Here is a 14,227-nt window from a genome sequence, read left to right on the forward strand (position 1 = left end):
TCTCTGTCTCTCTCTGTCTCTGTCTCTCTTTGTCTCTCTGTCTCTGTCTCTCTCTCTCTCTCTCTCTCTCTGTCTCTCTCTCTCTCTGTCTCTCTCTCTCTCTCTCTCTGTCTCTCTCTGTCTCTCTTCCTCTCCCTCACTCCCTCTCTCTTTCCCCATCCCTCCTTCCTTCCTTCTTTCTCTTCCTCCTCCTCTCCCCCCTCTGTCTCTGTCTTTCTGACCGAACTAAGCCACAACTTGGCCTTTTCTGGATGTGAAGGGTCAGAACCTGGTCTTGCGATAGGTGGGGAATGTCCTTGAGGCCATCCCGGGCCACAGAGAAACACCAGCTCCCTCCTCACCGCTCTGAGAATGTGTGAGACCTGCCAGGTTGGCTGGAGGGAGGAGTGTGCTTGAGAAGAAAGCCCCCTCTGCCTCCAGACTGCTGGCTTAGGCATGAGCCTGTTAGGCAGGGATCCCCCCCCTCCCCAGGGCTGGGCCCCGAATGCAGAAACTACTTTCTGTGTCCAGATCTCTGATTTCACCAAGGCAGGACCCTCCCTGTGGAGGAAACCCCTCCACTGACACACACGGTCCCCTCTGCAGCAAGCTAGTCCCAGAGGTTGCCAAGTGCTTTCTCCCACTGACCCAGAGAGACAGAGAGGGCAGGCATTTTCACGGCTACCTTTCAGGCAAGGAAACAGGCTCAGAGGAGAGAGTAACTTGCCCTAGGTCACATGACTGGGATTTGAACCTAGGTCACTGGGCTCAGAGGCACTGAGTCAATCCACCAATCAGCATGCATTTATTCAATCTCTGCAGTGTGCCAGGCTCTGCATGGGGAGCTGGCACAGGGAGCAGAGCCCTGCCCTCACGCACCTTACATTGGGCATGTACATTAAAACAGACACAAACACATACAGTAGAAATTGGGGGGGGGGGCCTCCTGTAGGAGGAGCTTGGAAGAAACCTTGGATTGATTCTAAGAGGCAGAGGTGAGGAAAGAGTCTTCCAGGCACGAGGCACAGCCTGGGTAAAGGCCCGGGGATGGGAGATGGAGTGAAGGGTATGAATGGGAGGGCTCAGTGGCCCTCTAGGTCATGGGGCCAAACTCAATCAAAACAGGGGCCACTAAACAGCACCCCAGGATTCCTGTGGGTCACCACCCATGTCTGTGGATGTCTTTTTAAAAAATTAATACATCAGCACATCAAAATCAGAGAGGAGTGCCATTTGACTGTGGTCGAGGCCACCCTCACTGGACAACTCCGACCCCCCCCCCCAGATTGTGTCCTTGCTCCAGACCACACAGCTATTAACTGACAGAACCAGGTCTCGAACCAGGGTCTTCCATTCAGAGACAAATAGAGAGTGGAGGGACTGAAGACCTGGGTTTGAGTCCTGCTTTGGGTTCTCGGTATCTGTGTGGTCCCGGTAAATCCTCTCATCTGTCTCCGAGTTTTATCTGCTGGGTACCATCAGTAACATGGGGTGCCTACTGCGCCAGGTCATGGAGTGACACGTCCTGCAGCCTTCCAGGGGAAGGCTGGGCCCAGGACCTGACGCTCTGCCACCTCCCCTCAGGGTAAAGGCGTCTGGGAGAAGACCCGCCTGACACTGGAAGCTGAGGTGTCCGAGCTGCGGGCCGAGCTGAGCAGCCTGCAGGCCTCGCGGCAGGAAGGCGACCAGCGGCGCCGGCGGCTCGAGACCCAGCTACAGGAGCTGCAGGCCCGGGCTGGTGACGGCGAGCGCTCTCGGGCCGAAGCGGCCGACAAGCTGCAGAGAGCCCAGGTGAGCCCGGCTTCGGGGAGGGGGAGGTGGGGGTCCCCGGCCTTCGGGCCTCCGATTGCAAGCCGAGCGCCTTCCGAGGCAGCGGTGTGGATAGTCAGCGTTTTTGACCGCCAGCGCGCGGGGAGCCGGCTGGGCCTGTGTCCATCAGTCAAGCCATGCACCAAGTGGTTTATCAGCGCCCGCTGTGTGCTAGGCCTGCCGGGCCCTGGCAGTGAGGGAGAGCCTGCCCTCAGGAAACCTAGCCTGCCCACGTGTCTGGGCCATTCCTCCACACAAGCCTGGTTCCCTTCGCTGTATTCTCCAGCTTATTGGCGTCCTTAGGACTGGACACAGCTGCGCAGGCGCCCTCCGGGTCTTAGTTCCCCCAACTGTAGAATTGGGAAGGAGGGGAAGACTTCTCCAAGCCCGCCTCCGCGCCCCCCCCCCCCCCTTCCGGATGCGGCTGGGTGCGGAGGGGCGGGGATAGGGCAGCCAGAGGGCGCTGACGAGGAGTCTCTGCGCCACCCTCCCAGGCGGAGCTGGACAGCGTCTCGGGGGCCCTGAGTGAGGCCGAGTCCAAAGTGATCCGTCTGAGCAAGGAGCTCAGCAGTGCCGAGGTCCAGCTCCATGACGCCCAGGTAAAGGGAGGGGGCCGGCTCACCTCCGACAAGCCCCTCCCCCGTCTGGGTCTTGGCTCGGGGTCCCCTGCCCCTGGCTCTCCATCAGCCTGGGACCCCTCCTCTCCAAAGTAAGGAGGGATTCGGGATAGGCCACATGGGAGCTCTGGTGATCCCTTCTCCATTGCCTCCGTCTGTCCATTTGTCCATCTGTCTGCACTTAGTCCTCTCCCAGGGCCATCCCTGCTGCTCCTCCTTCTTTATCCCCCACCCGCCATCCATCTGTCCCACCCTAGGAGCTCCTGCAGGAGGAGACACGGGCCAAGTTGGCCCTGGGGTCCCGGGTCCGAGGGCTGGAGAGCGAGGCTGCGGGGCTGCGGGAGCAGCTGGAGGAGGAGGCCGCGGCCAGGGAGCGAGCCGGCCGGGAGCTGCAGACGGCCCAGGCCCAGGTGAACTGGGAGGGAAGGGCAGACTGGGAAACGCCCTAGGCGGGGCCGTCTGGGGGCTACACCTGTCAACGATCTCCTTGGGGGTTCGAGAGAGGGACGATGGTTGTCCAAAGCAGGAGGGCCTGGGTGGAGGAAAGATGCCACGGGTGGTGTGGGTCCGGAGCAGAGCAGACACTCGCCTGGATTTGTGATTCCAGGGCTTAGGACAGAGGTCAGGGCTGGGTGGGAGAGCTTCAAGTCGTCAGGTCAGGGTTCCAGTCACAGGAGCGAATGAGAAAGTCCAGAGTAGACCGATAGAAACCCGAGATCATCCACGTGGGCCTAGTGGGAGGAGGGTGAAGAGAAGGAGGTCAGCCGTCCCCAAAACTGGAGAGAGGGAAAAGTGAGGGAAATGGCCTTGGCTGACAGCCTCCCAAGACCTCTGTGGCCACCTCGTCCTACCCGAATGTGAAGGGAATTCTCCCTGAGATATTCCAGAGAAACCAGAGCTGAGATGGGAGGAGGGTGAAGAGAGAGATTCAGAGCTGAGGACGGATTGATGGGATGGCCAGAGGGTCCGGAGCTGGGGAGGAGGGGATCACCTGCTGCCATTCCCGTGGCCACTAGTGCAGAAAGGAGGGAGCCTGGAGGTCCCCCAAAGTGAGAAGCAGGAGAAAGATGAAAGGGGATCCAGGACAGAGCCGGAGCGAACGAGGGCAGCTCTCAAGTTTCTGGGGCCAAGTGCTGAGGGTCAAGGTGACCTCCATCCCCAGCTGTCAGAGTGGCGGAGGCGGCAGGAGGAAGAGGCGGGGGCCCTGGAGGCTGGAGAGGAGGCCCGTCGACGAGCGGCCCGAGAGGCCGAGGCCTTGGCCCAGAGGCTGGCCGAGAAGACAGAAGTGGCCGAGCGCCTGGAGCGGGGCCGGCGACAGCTTCAACAGGAGCTCGATGACGTTTCCATGGACTTGGAGCAGCAGCGCCACCTTGTCAGCAGCCTCGAGAAGAAACAGAAGAAGTTCGACCAGGTACCTGGGGAGCGGGGGAGGAAGGGGCAGGGGACCCCGGCTTGGAGACCTCCAGTGCTGGGAGGCAGCTCAGGCTGGGGAATCCAGACCCCACGGGCCGGCCATCCAACCAGCTGCACACCCAGGCAGGAATCCCTGCCAGGTCAGGCCCAACCTGGCTTCTCTGCCTTCTGGGCCATCCCCTGCACCCAGAGCAAGCCAGGTGAGCAGACATTCATGCAGCACCTACTGTGTGTGCTGGGGATTGAAAGAAAGGCAGAAACTCAGTGCTGGTCCTGGGAGAGCTCCCGGCCCTGCCAGTCGTGACCGACAGACGAGCTTCAGGCAGGAGAAACTAGGGGTCCTGTCCGAGAGCAGGAGAGAAGGGGGATCGGAGCCCAGAAGCGCCCTCTTAGTCATAGGGCACAGATTCTCGGCGCCAAGGGAGCCAGGCCCTGGGGGTTGTTTTCTGTCCCCACCTGGGTTTGCACGAGCATGGACGTTCTGTTCGTCTGGCCCTGGGCACCGTGTGGCCCAGAGGGCTCACCCAGACAGGCCCAAGATTCGGACTCCCTGGGCTTCAGCTCAGCCGGCGGACCATCCATCTTTTCTCCTCATCCCCGTGGGGACTTGCGTCTCTTTCTAATCAGCTCCTGGCTGAGGAGAAGGCGGTGTCCCAGCGGGCAGTGGAGGAGCGGGAGCGGGCAGAGGCTGAGGGCAGGGAGCGCGAGGCCCGGGCCCTGGCACTGGCCCGGGCCCTGGAAGAGGAGCGTGAGGCTCGTGAGGAGCTGGAGCGGCAGAACCGGGCGCTTCGGGCAGAGCTGGAGGAGCTGCTCAGCAGCAAAGACGACGTGGGCAAGAGCGTAAGGCCGGGCCCCGCCCACTACCCCCGCCCCACCCCCCCCGGCCCCCCCCCCCCCTGCCCGCCCTGGACTTTCAGCTCGAAGCTCCCCACCCCCCACCCCCGACTGTGGGCTCCCTCTCTGCCTTCCCCGGCCTGGCTCCCACTCTCCCACTCCTCAGGTGCACGAAATGGAGAGAGCCCGCAGGGCAGCAGAGCAGGCAGCCGCAGACCTTCGAACTCAGGTGACCGAGCTGGAAGACGAGCTGATGGCCGCTGAGGATGCCAAGCTGCGTCTGGAGGTGACGGCTCAGGCGCTGAAGGCTCAGCATGAGCGGGAGCTGCAGGGCCGGGATGAGGCTGGCGAGGAGAGGAGGCGGCTGCTGGCCAAACAGGTGGGGCCTCGGGTTCGGGAGGCCCCGAGGGAGAGGGGAGGACTCCCACAAGTACGGGGAGTCACGGGAGGGGGGAGCTGGGCTGGAGCTGGCCGCCCCTTGTCCATCCCCCTTCTCTTAGTTACGGGATGCAGAGGTCGAGCGGGATGAGGAGCGGAAGCAGAGAGCCCTGGCTGTGGCCGCCCGCAAGAAGGCCGAGCTGGATTTGGAGGAGTTGAAGGCCCAGGTGGGCTCTGCAGGCCAGGGGAAGGAGGAGGCCTTGAAGCAGCTGCGGAAAACACAGGTGGGCACAAGGCTGTGTCGGAGGCAGGCAGGATGGGGAGGGGCAGCATCTAATCAATCTTCAAGAATCGATTTACTTTATATTCCCTGGATGTAATGGCCCTTCCCTCCCCCATTGCATAGACAAAGTAGAACAGAAAGAGAGCAAATGGGGATGTTGCATGTAGTTTGCAGGCATAAATTAAGTACCTGCTGTTTACCGGGCAGCACTAAGTGAGAGGGATGCCGTCCTGCCTTATATTATAATGGAAGAGGAGGAGTCAACACTGACTCAAAAAAAAAAAAAAAAGAAATTCCTCCTTGTAAACACTTTCTTCTGCTTCCATGCTCCCAGCCTTCCTTTCTCTCCTCGGCATGGCATAGAAGGCTTTCTTTGGGGACAAGGGTTGCTCTAAATGCCTCTGAGGCTCTTTCCACCTGTGAGATGCTCAGATTCTGTAACTAAGGCTAGACCAAGGGGGTTTGTGGCCTCGGAGTTGTTGGCCTGTGTCTCTGTTCTGGGCCCCAGGGTTTTGAATTTGTGGACAGAAGCCATCTCTTTCTGGAACCATCTGGAAAGGGTCCCAGACTGGGAGGCCAAGGTTGGGCTCCTGGATCCCTCTTTGCCACTGGCCTGCTGTATGGCCCTGGATCAGTCATTCCAGCAGTATCTGTTAGGTTCTGGAGAGTGCAATGACTGAAGTGGGGCAGGCCTCACCTCCCAGGAGCTTACAGCTAATGGTGCCTACAAGGAACATGGAGCCCTTGGGCCTCCTCTAAGATGGGGATACTGGCACTTGCAACATCAGCCTCCTGAGAGCTCTTGCCTGGTACCAGTGGGAGGTTGTGGGAGCCTTGGACTGAGCCTTCCCCCAGGTGCCTGCCCAACTTACCCTGGCCCAGGGGCTCCAAGTGTCTTTGACATCTGAGTCAGGGTCCCCACCTCCTCTGCCTCCCTGGGGCCGGCTGAAAGGGGGTCCTTCTAAGTCATTCCCAGAGATGGATCATCAGCCCTCTGCTCCAAGGGCTGCCCTCATTGCTAGGAGCTGTCCCTGACCCCAGGCCCAAATGAGCCCTTTGGGGCTGAGCAGAGACCCCTCCCAAACCTGACCTCCCCTCCTCTGGCCGCTGTCCAGCTTAGCCAGAATTGGGCTGGTAGCCTGAACAGGTCCAGCCATGGCTATTACTTTGCAGGGGCACCATTTTCCTTGTCCCCAGGTCTTAGCGGGGGCACTAGTGTGTTTAATAAATGTTTGTTGACTGGTTCACTGACTGATTCAAAGGGATCTTTGACTTCAGCAGAACTACTGTGTGCTAGGCAGCATGCTAGACTCTGGAGACAGATACAACAAAGACAGGCAAAACCCTTTACAAATACAATCTCATTTGTTCTTCACAACAGCCCTGGGAGCCAAGTGCTATTATGATACCCATTTACCGATGGGGAACTGAGGCAGGCAGGTGCAGTGACTTGCCCAGGGTCACCCAGCTAGTAAATGTCGGAGGTCAGATTTGAACTCGGATCTTCCTGACTCCAGGTCAGATGCTCTCTCCACAGAGCCATCAGTTTCCTCAAAAACACATCTGCCCTGAAAACTCCCCACCTCATATGCAGCCCACCTAGAGTTCTTCCTGCAATCAGCCATCTGTTATTTTTTTTTAAGCCGGGGGTGGGAAGGAATGACCAAGACACCCATGTTAGTGTGTGGCCTTCACTGTCCCTCATATAGTCAATAGGAACCGAGTTCAAATCCCATCTGACATCAGCCAGGTGTCACTCTCTGTCGGCCTCAGTTTCCTCATCTGTAAAATGAGGCCAGGCTCTGATCCAGAGCCAAAAGGTGACGGAGAGGTGGGGAAGGAAGTAAAGGGGACTCCCGGGAATGGAGCATGCAGAGGCAATGGAGGAGGGGGGCTCTCGACGAGGCGAAGGCCTTTATTCCAGGCCCAGATGAAGGAACTGTGGCGGGAAGTGGAGGAGTCTCGGACTTCGAGAGAGGAAATCTTTGTCCAGAACCGGGAGAGTGAGAAGAGGCTGAAGAGCCTTGAGGCCGAGCTGTTGAGGCTGCAGGAGGTGAGGGGGCTGCCCTGGACCCTCGGTGGGGAAAGCCAGGGATACTGGGGAAAAGTCAGAGACCCTGCCCTTCAGAAGCTTACCTTCCCCTGGGGGGAGGGGCATGATCCACCCCGACACAGGCACAGGGCGCGAAGGATCGGACCAGAGAAGAAGCAGCTGGGATGAGCTTATTAAGAGTGCATTCCAGGTGTGAGGTACAGCGTGTACAAATGCATGCAGGTTGGAGAGAAAGTATAGAGTTTGAGGGAAAACTCTTGGAGTTCCAGGTGCCTAAGGGAGGCAAGTGTCCTAAGAGACCGGAGAGCTTCTTAGGAGGCTCCAGGGCGGCAGCCGAGAATCAGCCCTGCCTTCTGGGGAGAGGGAGCAGTTGCATGACCCTAATCCACGTGTGAGGGGAGGGGAAAAGGGTCTGTACCCGGGTGGTGGCCGGCCCCCGGGAGTGGGAGGCGAACGAGGAGAGAGCATTGTCCCCAACACTGACCTTACAGAATTGAGGTGAAGAATTGAAGGTGAAATTGGGTAGCTTCGGAAGACCAAGGGGGCGGGATGATGCCTGAGAAAAGGGGGTCCGATTTAGCACTGAAGGGATGGTGAGACAGGGGGAAGTGCCCGAATGGGGGGCGGGGACGCATACGGCCCAGATGGAGGGAGATGAGGCCGGGCAGCAAGCCTCCCCACCGCCAGTAGGGGGTCACTAAGCCCCTAGGAAGTACTTGCTATAGGCAGAGGCGAGGCACAGAGCTGGGTTCAGTGTGGGTCGGGCTCCTGGAGACGCGGGCCCGCAGGACAGGGAAGGCCTGGCTCCGGGTAGCGCTAATGCGCGTGAAGATGGGCCGGCAGCGTCCTCTCACGCCAGCTGACACGGCCGTGGCTCTTCTCTTGCCTGCAGGAGCTCGCGGCCTCGGACCGGGCCCGGCGCCAGGCGCAGCAGGATCGGGACGATATGGCAGACGAGGCAGCCAACGGGAACCTGGCCAAGTGCGTTTACCCCCGCCCCCCCCCAGGTGTCGTGCTGGGGCTGAGAGGGGCGACCCCGGCACTAACGTCCCTCCTCGCCCTCCAGGGCGGCCCTTGTGGAGGAGAAGCGGCAGCTCGAGGGGCGTCTGGGCCAGCTAGAAGACGAGCTGGAGGAGGAACACGGCAACCTGGAGCTGCTGAATGACCGCTACCGCAAGCTGCTGCTGCAGGTGGGCAACCTCTGACCCCGGTGACCGGAGCCCCCGCGGGGCAGCCCGGGCTGCTGAACGTCTCGGCACCTCGGCAGTGTGACCTCCTTCCCGCCCTGCCCCGTCTTCCGGGGGGGGGGGGGGGAGAACCCCGCCCCCCCGGGGGGGGGGGGGGGCGCCCCCCCGGGGGGGAGGGGGGCCGCGCCCCCGGGGGGGGAAGGGACCGCCCCACCTGGGGGGGGGAAGAGACCCGCCCACCTGGGGGGGGAAGGATGAAGGGCCACGCCCAGGCAGCTCACCCAGGGGCAGGGAGGGTCTTTCTCTTCACCTGAGGATCATAGATGGAGAGTTGGAGGGGCATTTGGAGACCCTGGAGTCCAACTTTCTCAGGCCTAGACTTAGCTAGGAGAACTAATCAGCTTCTGGGGCAGGTTTGGAATCCAGAGCTCCATTCCAACCCAGGACCTGACACTAGGCCATGCTAGCTGCTGGGATGGGGGCTACAGGGGGCTACGGGGGGGGGGGGGAAACAGGCCTGGGATAGGGAATCACCAGGTGAGGAGACTCCCTCTACCAAAGACAAGACAGGCTGGGTGGAGTCTCTGACCACCTCCTAAATGTAGGTTTAGAGAGGGTTGGGTGGAGCACAGACGGATTGAGTGGCTTCAACCGAGGTCTCCTCGGTTGCTCTAGGCTGGTGCTGGTGCCAAATGTGGAGGAAGTTTCGTGTCCTCATAGAACCATAGGCCAGACCCAAACCCAGCACATAGAACAACTCCCAGGTTCTGAGAGGCAGGTCACCTCCCCAGCCCCATCCTGGTGACTCTCCTCGGAACCTACTCCTCAGTGTAATAGAAGTCCTTGAAAACTCCTGTCCCAAGCCTGGAGGCAGTCACAGAGACATGGCCTGGGCAAGGCACAGGCCAGCGACACTTCTCTCCTGCTCTCAGAACCCCAGGCTGTGCTGATGCTGGGCAATGGGGCTTCAAGCAGGGACTGGCCAGGGGGTGACAATCACCTCTGAGTCTTGGAGAAGGGGCAGGAGTTTCCTTTCAATTCTCTAGTCTGACATTCTCGGCCTGGGTCTGCCTGCCTCCATGACCCCCGCCTCCCCCCATGCTCTTGCCCCATTCCTCCCCGTCCCTCCCAGGGCTGCCATCTCCCCCTATGTTCCTGACCCCCTTTTCCCATGCCCCCCACACTCACTGTACCTGCTTCCTCCTAGCTCTATGACCCCCACTTCCCCCTATGTTCCTGCTCCCCTCCTCCCCGCTGTCCTTTCTTCCTCAGAGCCCTGCCTCCTGTCCCTGCCCCCCCCCCCCCTCCCCCTCCCCACCTGCCCTTGTGCTGCTGCCCCTCTTCTCTCTGGGGCCCCCACCTCTCCCGGGACCCCGCTTCCCCCTATGCCCCTGTTCGCTTCCTCCCCGGTCTCTTCTTCCCCGGAGCCCCGCCTCCTGCCCCCTGCCCCCCTCCGCCCCATGCTCCTGCCTCCTTCCTCCAAGGCCCCTTCTCCCTTGTCCTTACTGCCACCCTCCCTCTTCCTCTGGCCAGGTGGAGTCTCTGACCACAGAGCTATCGGCTGAGCGGAGTTTCTCCGCCAAGGCCGAAAGTGGGCGGCAGCAGCTGGAGCGTCAGATCCAGGAACTGCGGGGCCGCCTGGGAGAGGAGGATGCTGGGGTCAGGGCCCGCCACAAGATGCTCATCGCTGCCCTGGAGTCCAAGCTGGCCCAGGCTGAGGAGCAGCTGGAGCAGGAAAGCAGGTGGGGCCTGAGCGAGGAGCTCACTTGTCTGTCTCACCTAGAAAGCTGGCATTTAGGATGGCATTTCTGGGTTCCGTTTAGCCTACACAGCCTGTCAGTCAGTTAAGGGAGGCCGTAGAGTCCAAGAAGGCAGGTGGGAGAGGGAGAGAAAAATGAAAGAGACAGTAAGGAATGAAAAACTGCGCTGGGGAGTGAGCAGATGGGTAGAGACTTGGAGGGAAGAGGGTTCAGAAGTGGGGCAATAGCTGCTTCTGAGGGGGTACCCCACTCAGGGAATCTGGGGAGTGACTCCCCCCTTTCTGCCCCAGGGAGCGAATTCTCTCCGGGAAGCTTGTCCGAAGAGCCGAGAAGCGCCTGAAGGAGGTCGTCCTCCAGGTGGATGAGGAGAGGAGAGTGGCTGACCAGCTACGGGACCAGGTGAGAAGGGCTCACTGGCCAGCCTTCCCAAGGCCTTGGACTCCTGGCCGGCTCTGGGCTTCAGCTGCCCTCTCTGTGAAATTGGGTGCTTGGACTGGCTATGCCTTCTCTCTCTGCCATTCTCTGAAGCTGAGAGTCCCAAGGGGAGAGCAGAGGTCAGTGAGGAGTAGAAAGCTGGGCCTGGAGGGGGGGAGAACTGGGCTTCCCAGGCCAATAAGGGGCCTCAAAGTGGGGAGAGAGCTGGTATGGACAGAGGGGTAGAGGCAGGGAGACCCTGGTGGAGGTGGAGAGCGAAGGGGGAAGAGATCTCCCAGAGAAGGCACAAAGAGGGGAGATCCTGGGGGGGGGGGACACAGAATGGAGTAGACAGACAGGGAATGGCAAAGAGAAAGGACGGGAGATGGTGGACGTGCAAAGATAAGGGGCCAGGGAGAGCACGAAGTGGGGGGGACCGAGCCGGCCTGACTGGACTTCCTTCTCCCCACCCCGGCAGCTGGAGAAGGGCAACCTGCGGCTGAAGCAACTGAAGCGGCAGCTGGAAGAGGCCGAGGAGGAGGCCTCCAGGGCCCAAGCTGGGCGGCGGCGGCTGCAGCGCGAGCTGGATGACGTCACGGAGTCTGCGGAATCCATGAACCGCGAGGTTACCACACTGAGAAACCGGCTTCGGTGAGCCCCGGGACCCCTGGACAGACCGGGCGGACGATGGAGATGGGGAGGGGAGGAGGGCCAAGTTCCACCCTTTGTCTCTCTCTGTCCAGGCGAGGGCCCCTCACCTTCACCACCAGGACAGTGCGCCAGGTCTTCCGCCTGGAGGAGGGGGTCGCCTCCGATGAGGAGGAAGGAGAAGAAGCAGAAGGAGGCGCTGGCTCCCCTGCTCCAGAACCTGATGGCCCTCCCCAGTCCCAGCCACAGTGACCCCCTCGGGGATCCTCTGCCCCGCATCCCCTTCCCCTCCTGCCTTCTTGCACTTTGGAGACCCCAGTGCCCAACCAGGCACGGTCAGTCATCAGAGCCCCCCAGCCCCAATCAAGTAGTGGAGCTGGCACCTAGCTGGGGGCAGGCTTGGGGAGGGGCTCAGGCTGCCTGCTTTCCAGTCCCCAGGAGGCCCCAGCTCCCCCTCCCATTTTGGCTCTCTTCCCCACCCCCACCTCCCTTTCTCCTTGCCTTCTCCCTTCCCCATCTCTCCTCATCTGCATCTCCATCCTTTCATCTCCCTCTCTTCATCCCCACCTCCACATTCTCCCCTATTTCCTCCTTCTCTTATCGCCTCCTGGGTTATTTCATCTCCTTCTCTCTTCATTTTACCTCCCTCCTTCCCTCATCATTTGGCCTCCCTTTGTATCATCAGCACTTAGCACAATGCCTGGTACTTAGTAGGTGCTTAATAAATGTTTATGGATCCATTGATCCTTCTCATCTCCCTTTTCTCATCTCCATGTCCCTTCATCCCATTTCCCTCTCTCCCACCCGAATCTCATCTCATCTCCCTCCTTCCCTCATCCTTTGGCCTCCCTTTGTATCATCAGCACTTAGCACAATGCCTGGTGCATAGTAGGTGTCTAATAAATGTTTAGATTGATGGATCCTTCTCATCTCCCTCTCTCCCACTTCTCATCTCCCTCTTCCCTACTCACTCCTATTATCTACCATCCCCCTTTTCTCATCTCCTTCTCCTTCCTCATCCTCCTCATCTCCCTCTCTCTCATCCCACTCCCCCACCCAATGTTCTGATGGCTTTTGTGTGAATTGGGTTGGAATTTCAGGGTCAGGGATAACAGTAGCACATGTCCTGCTCCCCCCACCCCCTGCCTTTCCCACTCCAATGGAAATAAAGTTAAAAGTCTCCCCTGGCCCCCGAGTGCTGCCTTATTGGGGTGTAGACGGCCTCCTCCCCACTAATGAGCCTCTAAGAGTAAGGGACAGGCCATGGGGAATGCACCAGGACTTATGGGACCCAGTTCAGGTTCATAAAATCATAGCTCGGACCTCCAAAGTCTGCAAGGATGTCCCCAGCCCCAGATCTGCGGATTGTCTCCGAAAAAGGGCCCGCCAGCCCTTGAGAGTGGATTTGTTGTCTCAGCCCTGGGCACAACATGCCCTAATTGGGGGAGGGGGAGCGGCCTGGAGGGAGGTTGTTTTTCAGCTGGCCAAATGCCGCTGAGGCTCAAGGAGTTTGTGGTTTGCCCAGGCCCTGATCACTCCAAGTCTGGCGAGGTTTGAACCCAGGTCCTCTGCCATCAAAACCAGGCATGTTATTGCTGTTAGCTTGGTTTGTATGCAGAGTTGACACATGAAACCACCAAGAATGTGATGTGGGAAGGTCACACTCTTCCCATCTACCCTTGCAGTAAGGCCAGGTGCCTGAGTGTCTGAAGCCTGGCATCTGAGCTTAGGGACTGGGTGAAGGGGGAAAGCCAACCAGCGGCCCTGAAGAACACCCTCCAACACTGAGGAAATTGTAGCAGGCACTAGGAGTGATGGCTTGGAAGTCACCACTACAGCCTGCTTGTTTCTTCCTCTAGAAAATCAAGAGGTGGGGAAGGGGTTGAGGTCCCTGGCTGCGTGTGCCCACTCCAGCACGGGTCCTTGCTTCCCTGGCAGACCAGTCCCTTGTTCCCAACACAATCCAGATGTCAAGATGTGGAGTAGAGGAAGAGCTGGGAAGTCCAATGTGCATTGTCAGGAACAGCTCATATCAGGCCATTATCAGCTGTGTGTGAAACAGGGTCCAAACCGATCTAGCAGGAACCCAGATATCCACTACTTCGCCTCCTTCCTCCTCCCCCTCTGCCAAATAAAGAACATCCTTCCCTCCCAGTAAGGGGAGTAGGGGCCATGTAAATGAAAAGGGATTGTTTTATTTGTTTGGGGGAGGGAAAAGGGGTGACATGCGGCGTCTGCAGCGGGCGGCTCTGCTGGTTCGCGGGTCATGCACCCCTGGGCGGGGAGTGGGGGAGATGTGAGGGAGGGCAGGGCTCCCCCCTTCCCCTGTCCTGGGGGTAGGGGGGAGACACCCCCCATTAGCACCAGAGTTGGAAGTTTGCAGACCTTCCCCCCCAGCCGATGCAGATCCGCCTCCATCCCTGAGAGCCCCCAACCCACCCCCCACACACCCTCCCCCCACTTTCTGTGGGACTCCCTGGGACTGGGTTGGGGGGTGAAATCTTTATTGCTATATGTGTGGGGTGGAGTGGGGGCGCAGGACCCCCTCCCCATGATCTGCCCCCACCCCCCCATCCCCAGGAGCTCTCAGATGGGGGCCAGTGGTACAAGGACCCACCCTTACTCTTCCCTCCCCTAGCAAAAAAAGGGGGGCACGAAAGAGATTCCCCTCCCAACCGTACCCCCTGCCCCTTGTCATGCGTGGGGAGGGGGAGGCATCCGCAGACATGCAGATCATGCGTGTAGTTGCGTGTGCGTGGCGGCCAGAGGGAGACCAGGGAGCATTTAGGGGGACAGTAAGTCCTCCCTCCCCAAATCCCACACTCCCCAAATGAAGTTGTATCGAAGTTTAT

General features: G+C 59.7%; 2 protein-coding genes across 2 annotated transcripts in view; one reads left to right on the forward strand and one right to left on the reverse strand.

Moving 5' to 3' along the window:
- The window catches only part of MYH14 (myosin heavy chain 14), a 40,590-nt gene extending 28,027 nt beyond the window's left edge, over positions 1–12,563 (forward strand). The window contains exons 29-42 of the mRNA XM_069100351.1: positions 1,564–1,770; positions 2,283–2,387; positions 2,663–2,815; positions 3,568–3,816; positions 4,446–4,658; positions 4,819–5,031; positions 5,153–5,314; positions 7,238–7,366; positions 8,259–8,347; positions 8,433–8,556; positions 10,087–10,295; positions 10,604–10,712; positions 11,206–11,378; positions 11,471–12,563. Coding sequence (XP_068956452.1) covers positions 1,564–1,770; positions 2,283–2,387; positions 2,663–2,815; positions 3,568–3,816; positions 4,446–4,658; positions 4,819–5,031; positions 5,153–5,314; positions 7,238–7,366; positions 8,259–8,347; positions 8,433–8,556; positions 10,087–10,295; positions 10,604–10,712; positions 11,206–11,378; positions 11,471–11,627 — 2,292 coding nt within the window. The 3' untranslated portion in view covers positions 11,628–12,563. The remainder of the gene's footprint in view (positions 1–1,563; positions 1,771–2,282; positions 2,388–2,662; positions 2,816–3,567; positions 3,817–4,445; positions 4,659–4,818; positions 5,032–5,152; positions 5,315–7,237; positions 7,367–8,258; positions 8,348–8,432; positions 8,557–10,086; positions 10,296–10,603; positions 10,713–11,205; positions 11,379–11,470) is intronic.
- Positions 12,564–12,657: 94 nt separating this feature from the next.
- Positions 12,658–14,227, reverse strand: part of KCNC3 (potassium voltage-gated channel subfamily C member 3) — a 15,389-nt gene continuing 13,819 nt past the window's right edge. The window contains exon 3 of the mRNA XM_069100357.1: positions 12,658–12,733. Coding sequence (XP_068956458.1) covers positions 12,658–12,733 — 76 coding nt within the window. The remainder of the gene's footprint in view (positions 12,734–14,227) is intronic.

This window comes from Petaurus breviceps, unplaced genomic scaffold (genome assembly GCF_028583685.1).
Source record: "Petaurus breviceps papuanus isolate PSGF00001 unplaced genomic scaffold, PetGlider_PUasm1.0 398, whole genome shotgun sequence".
NCBI classification, from domain to species: Eukaryota; Metazoa; Chordata; class Mammalia; order Diprotodontia; family Petauridae; genus Petaurus; species Petaurus breviceps.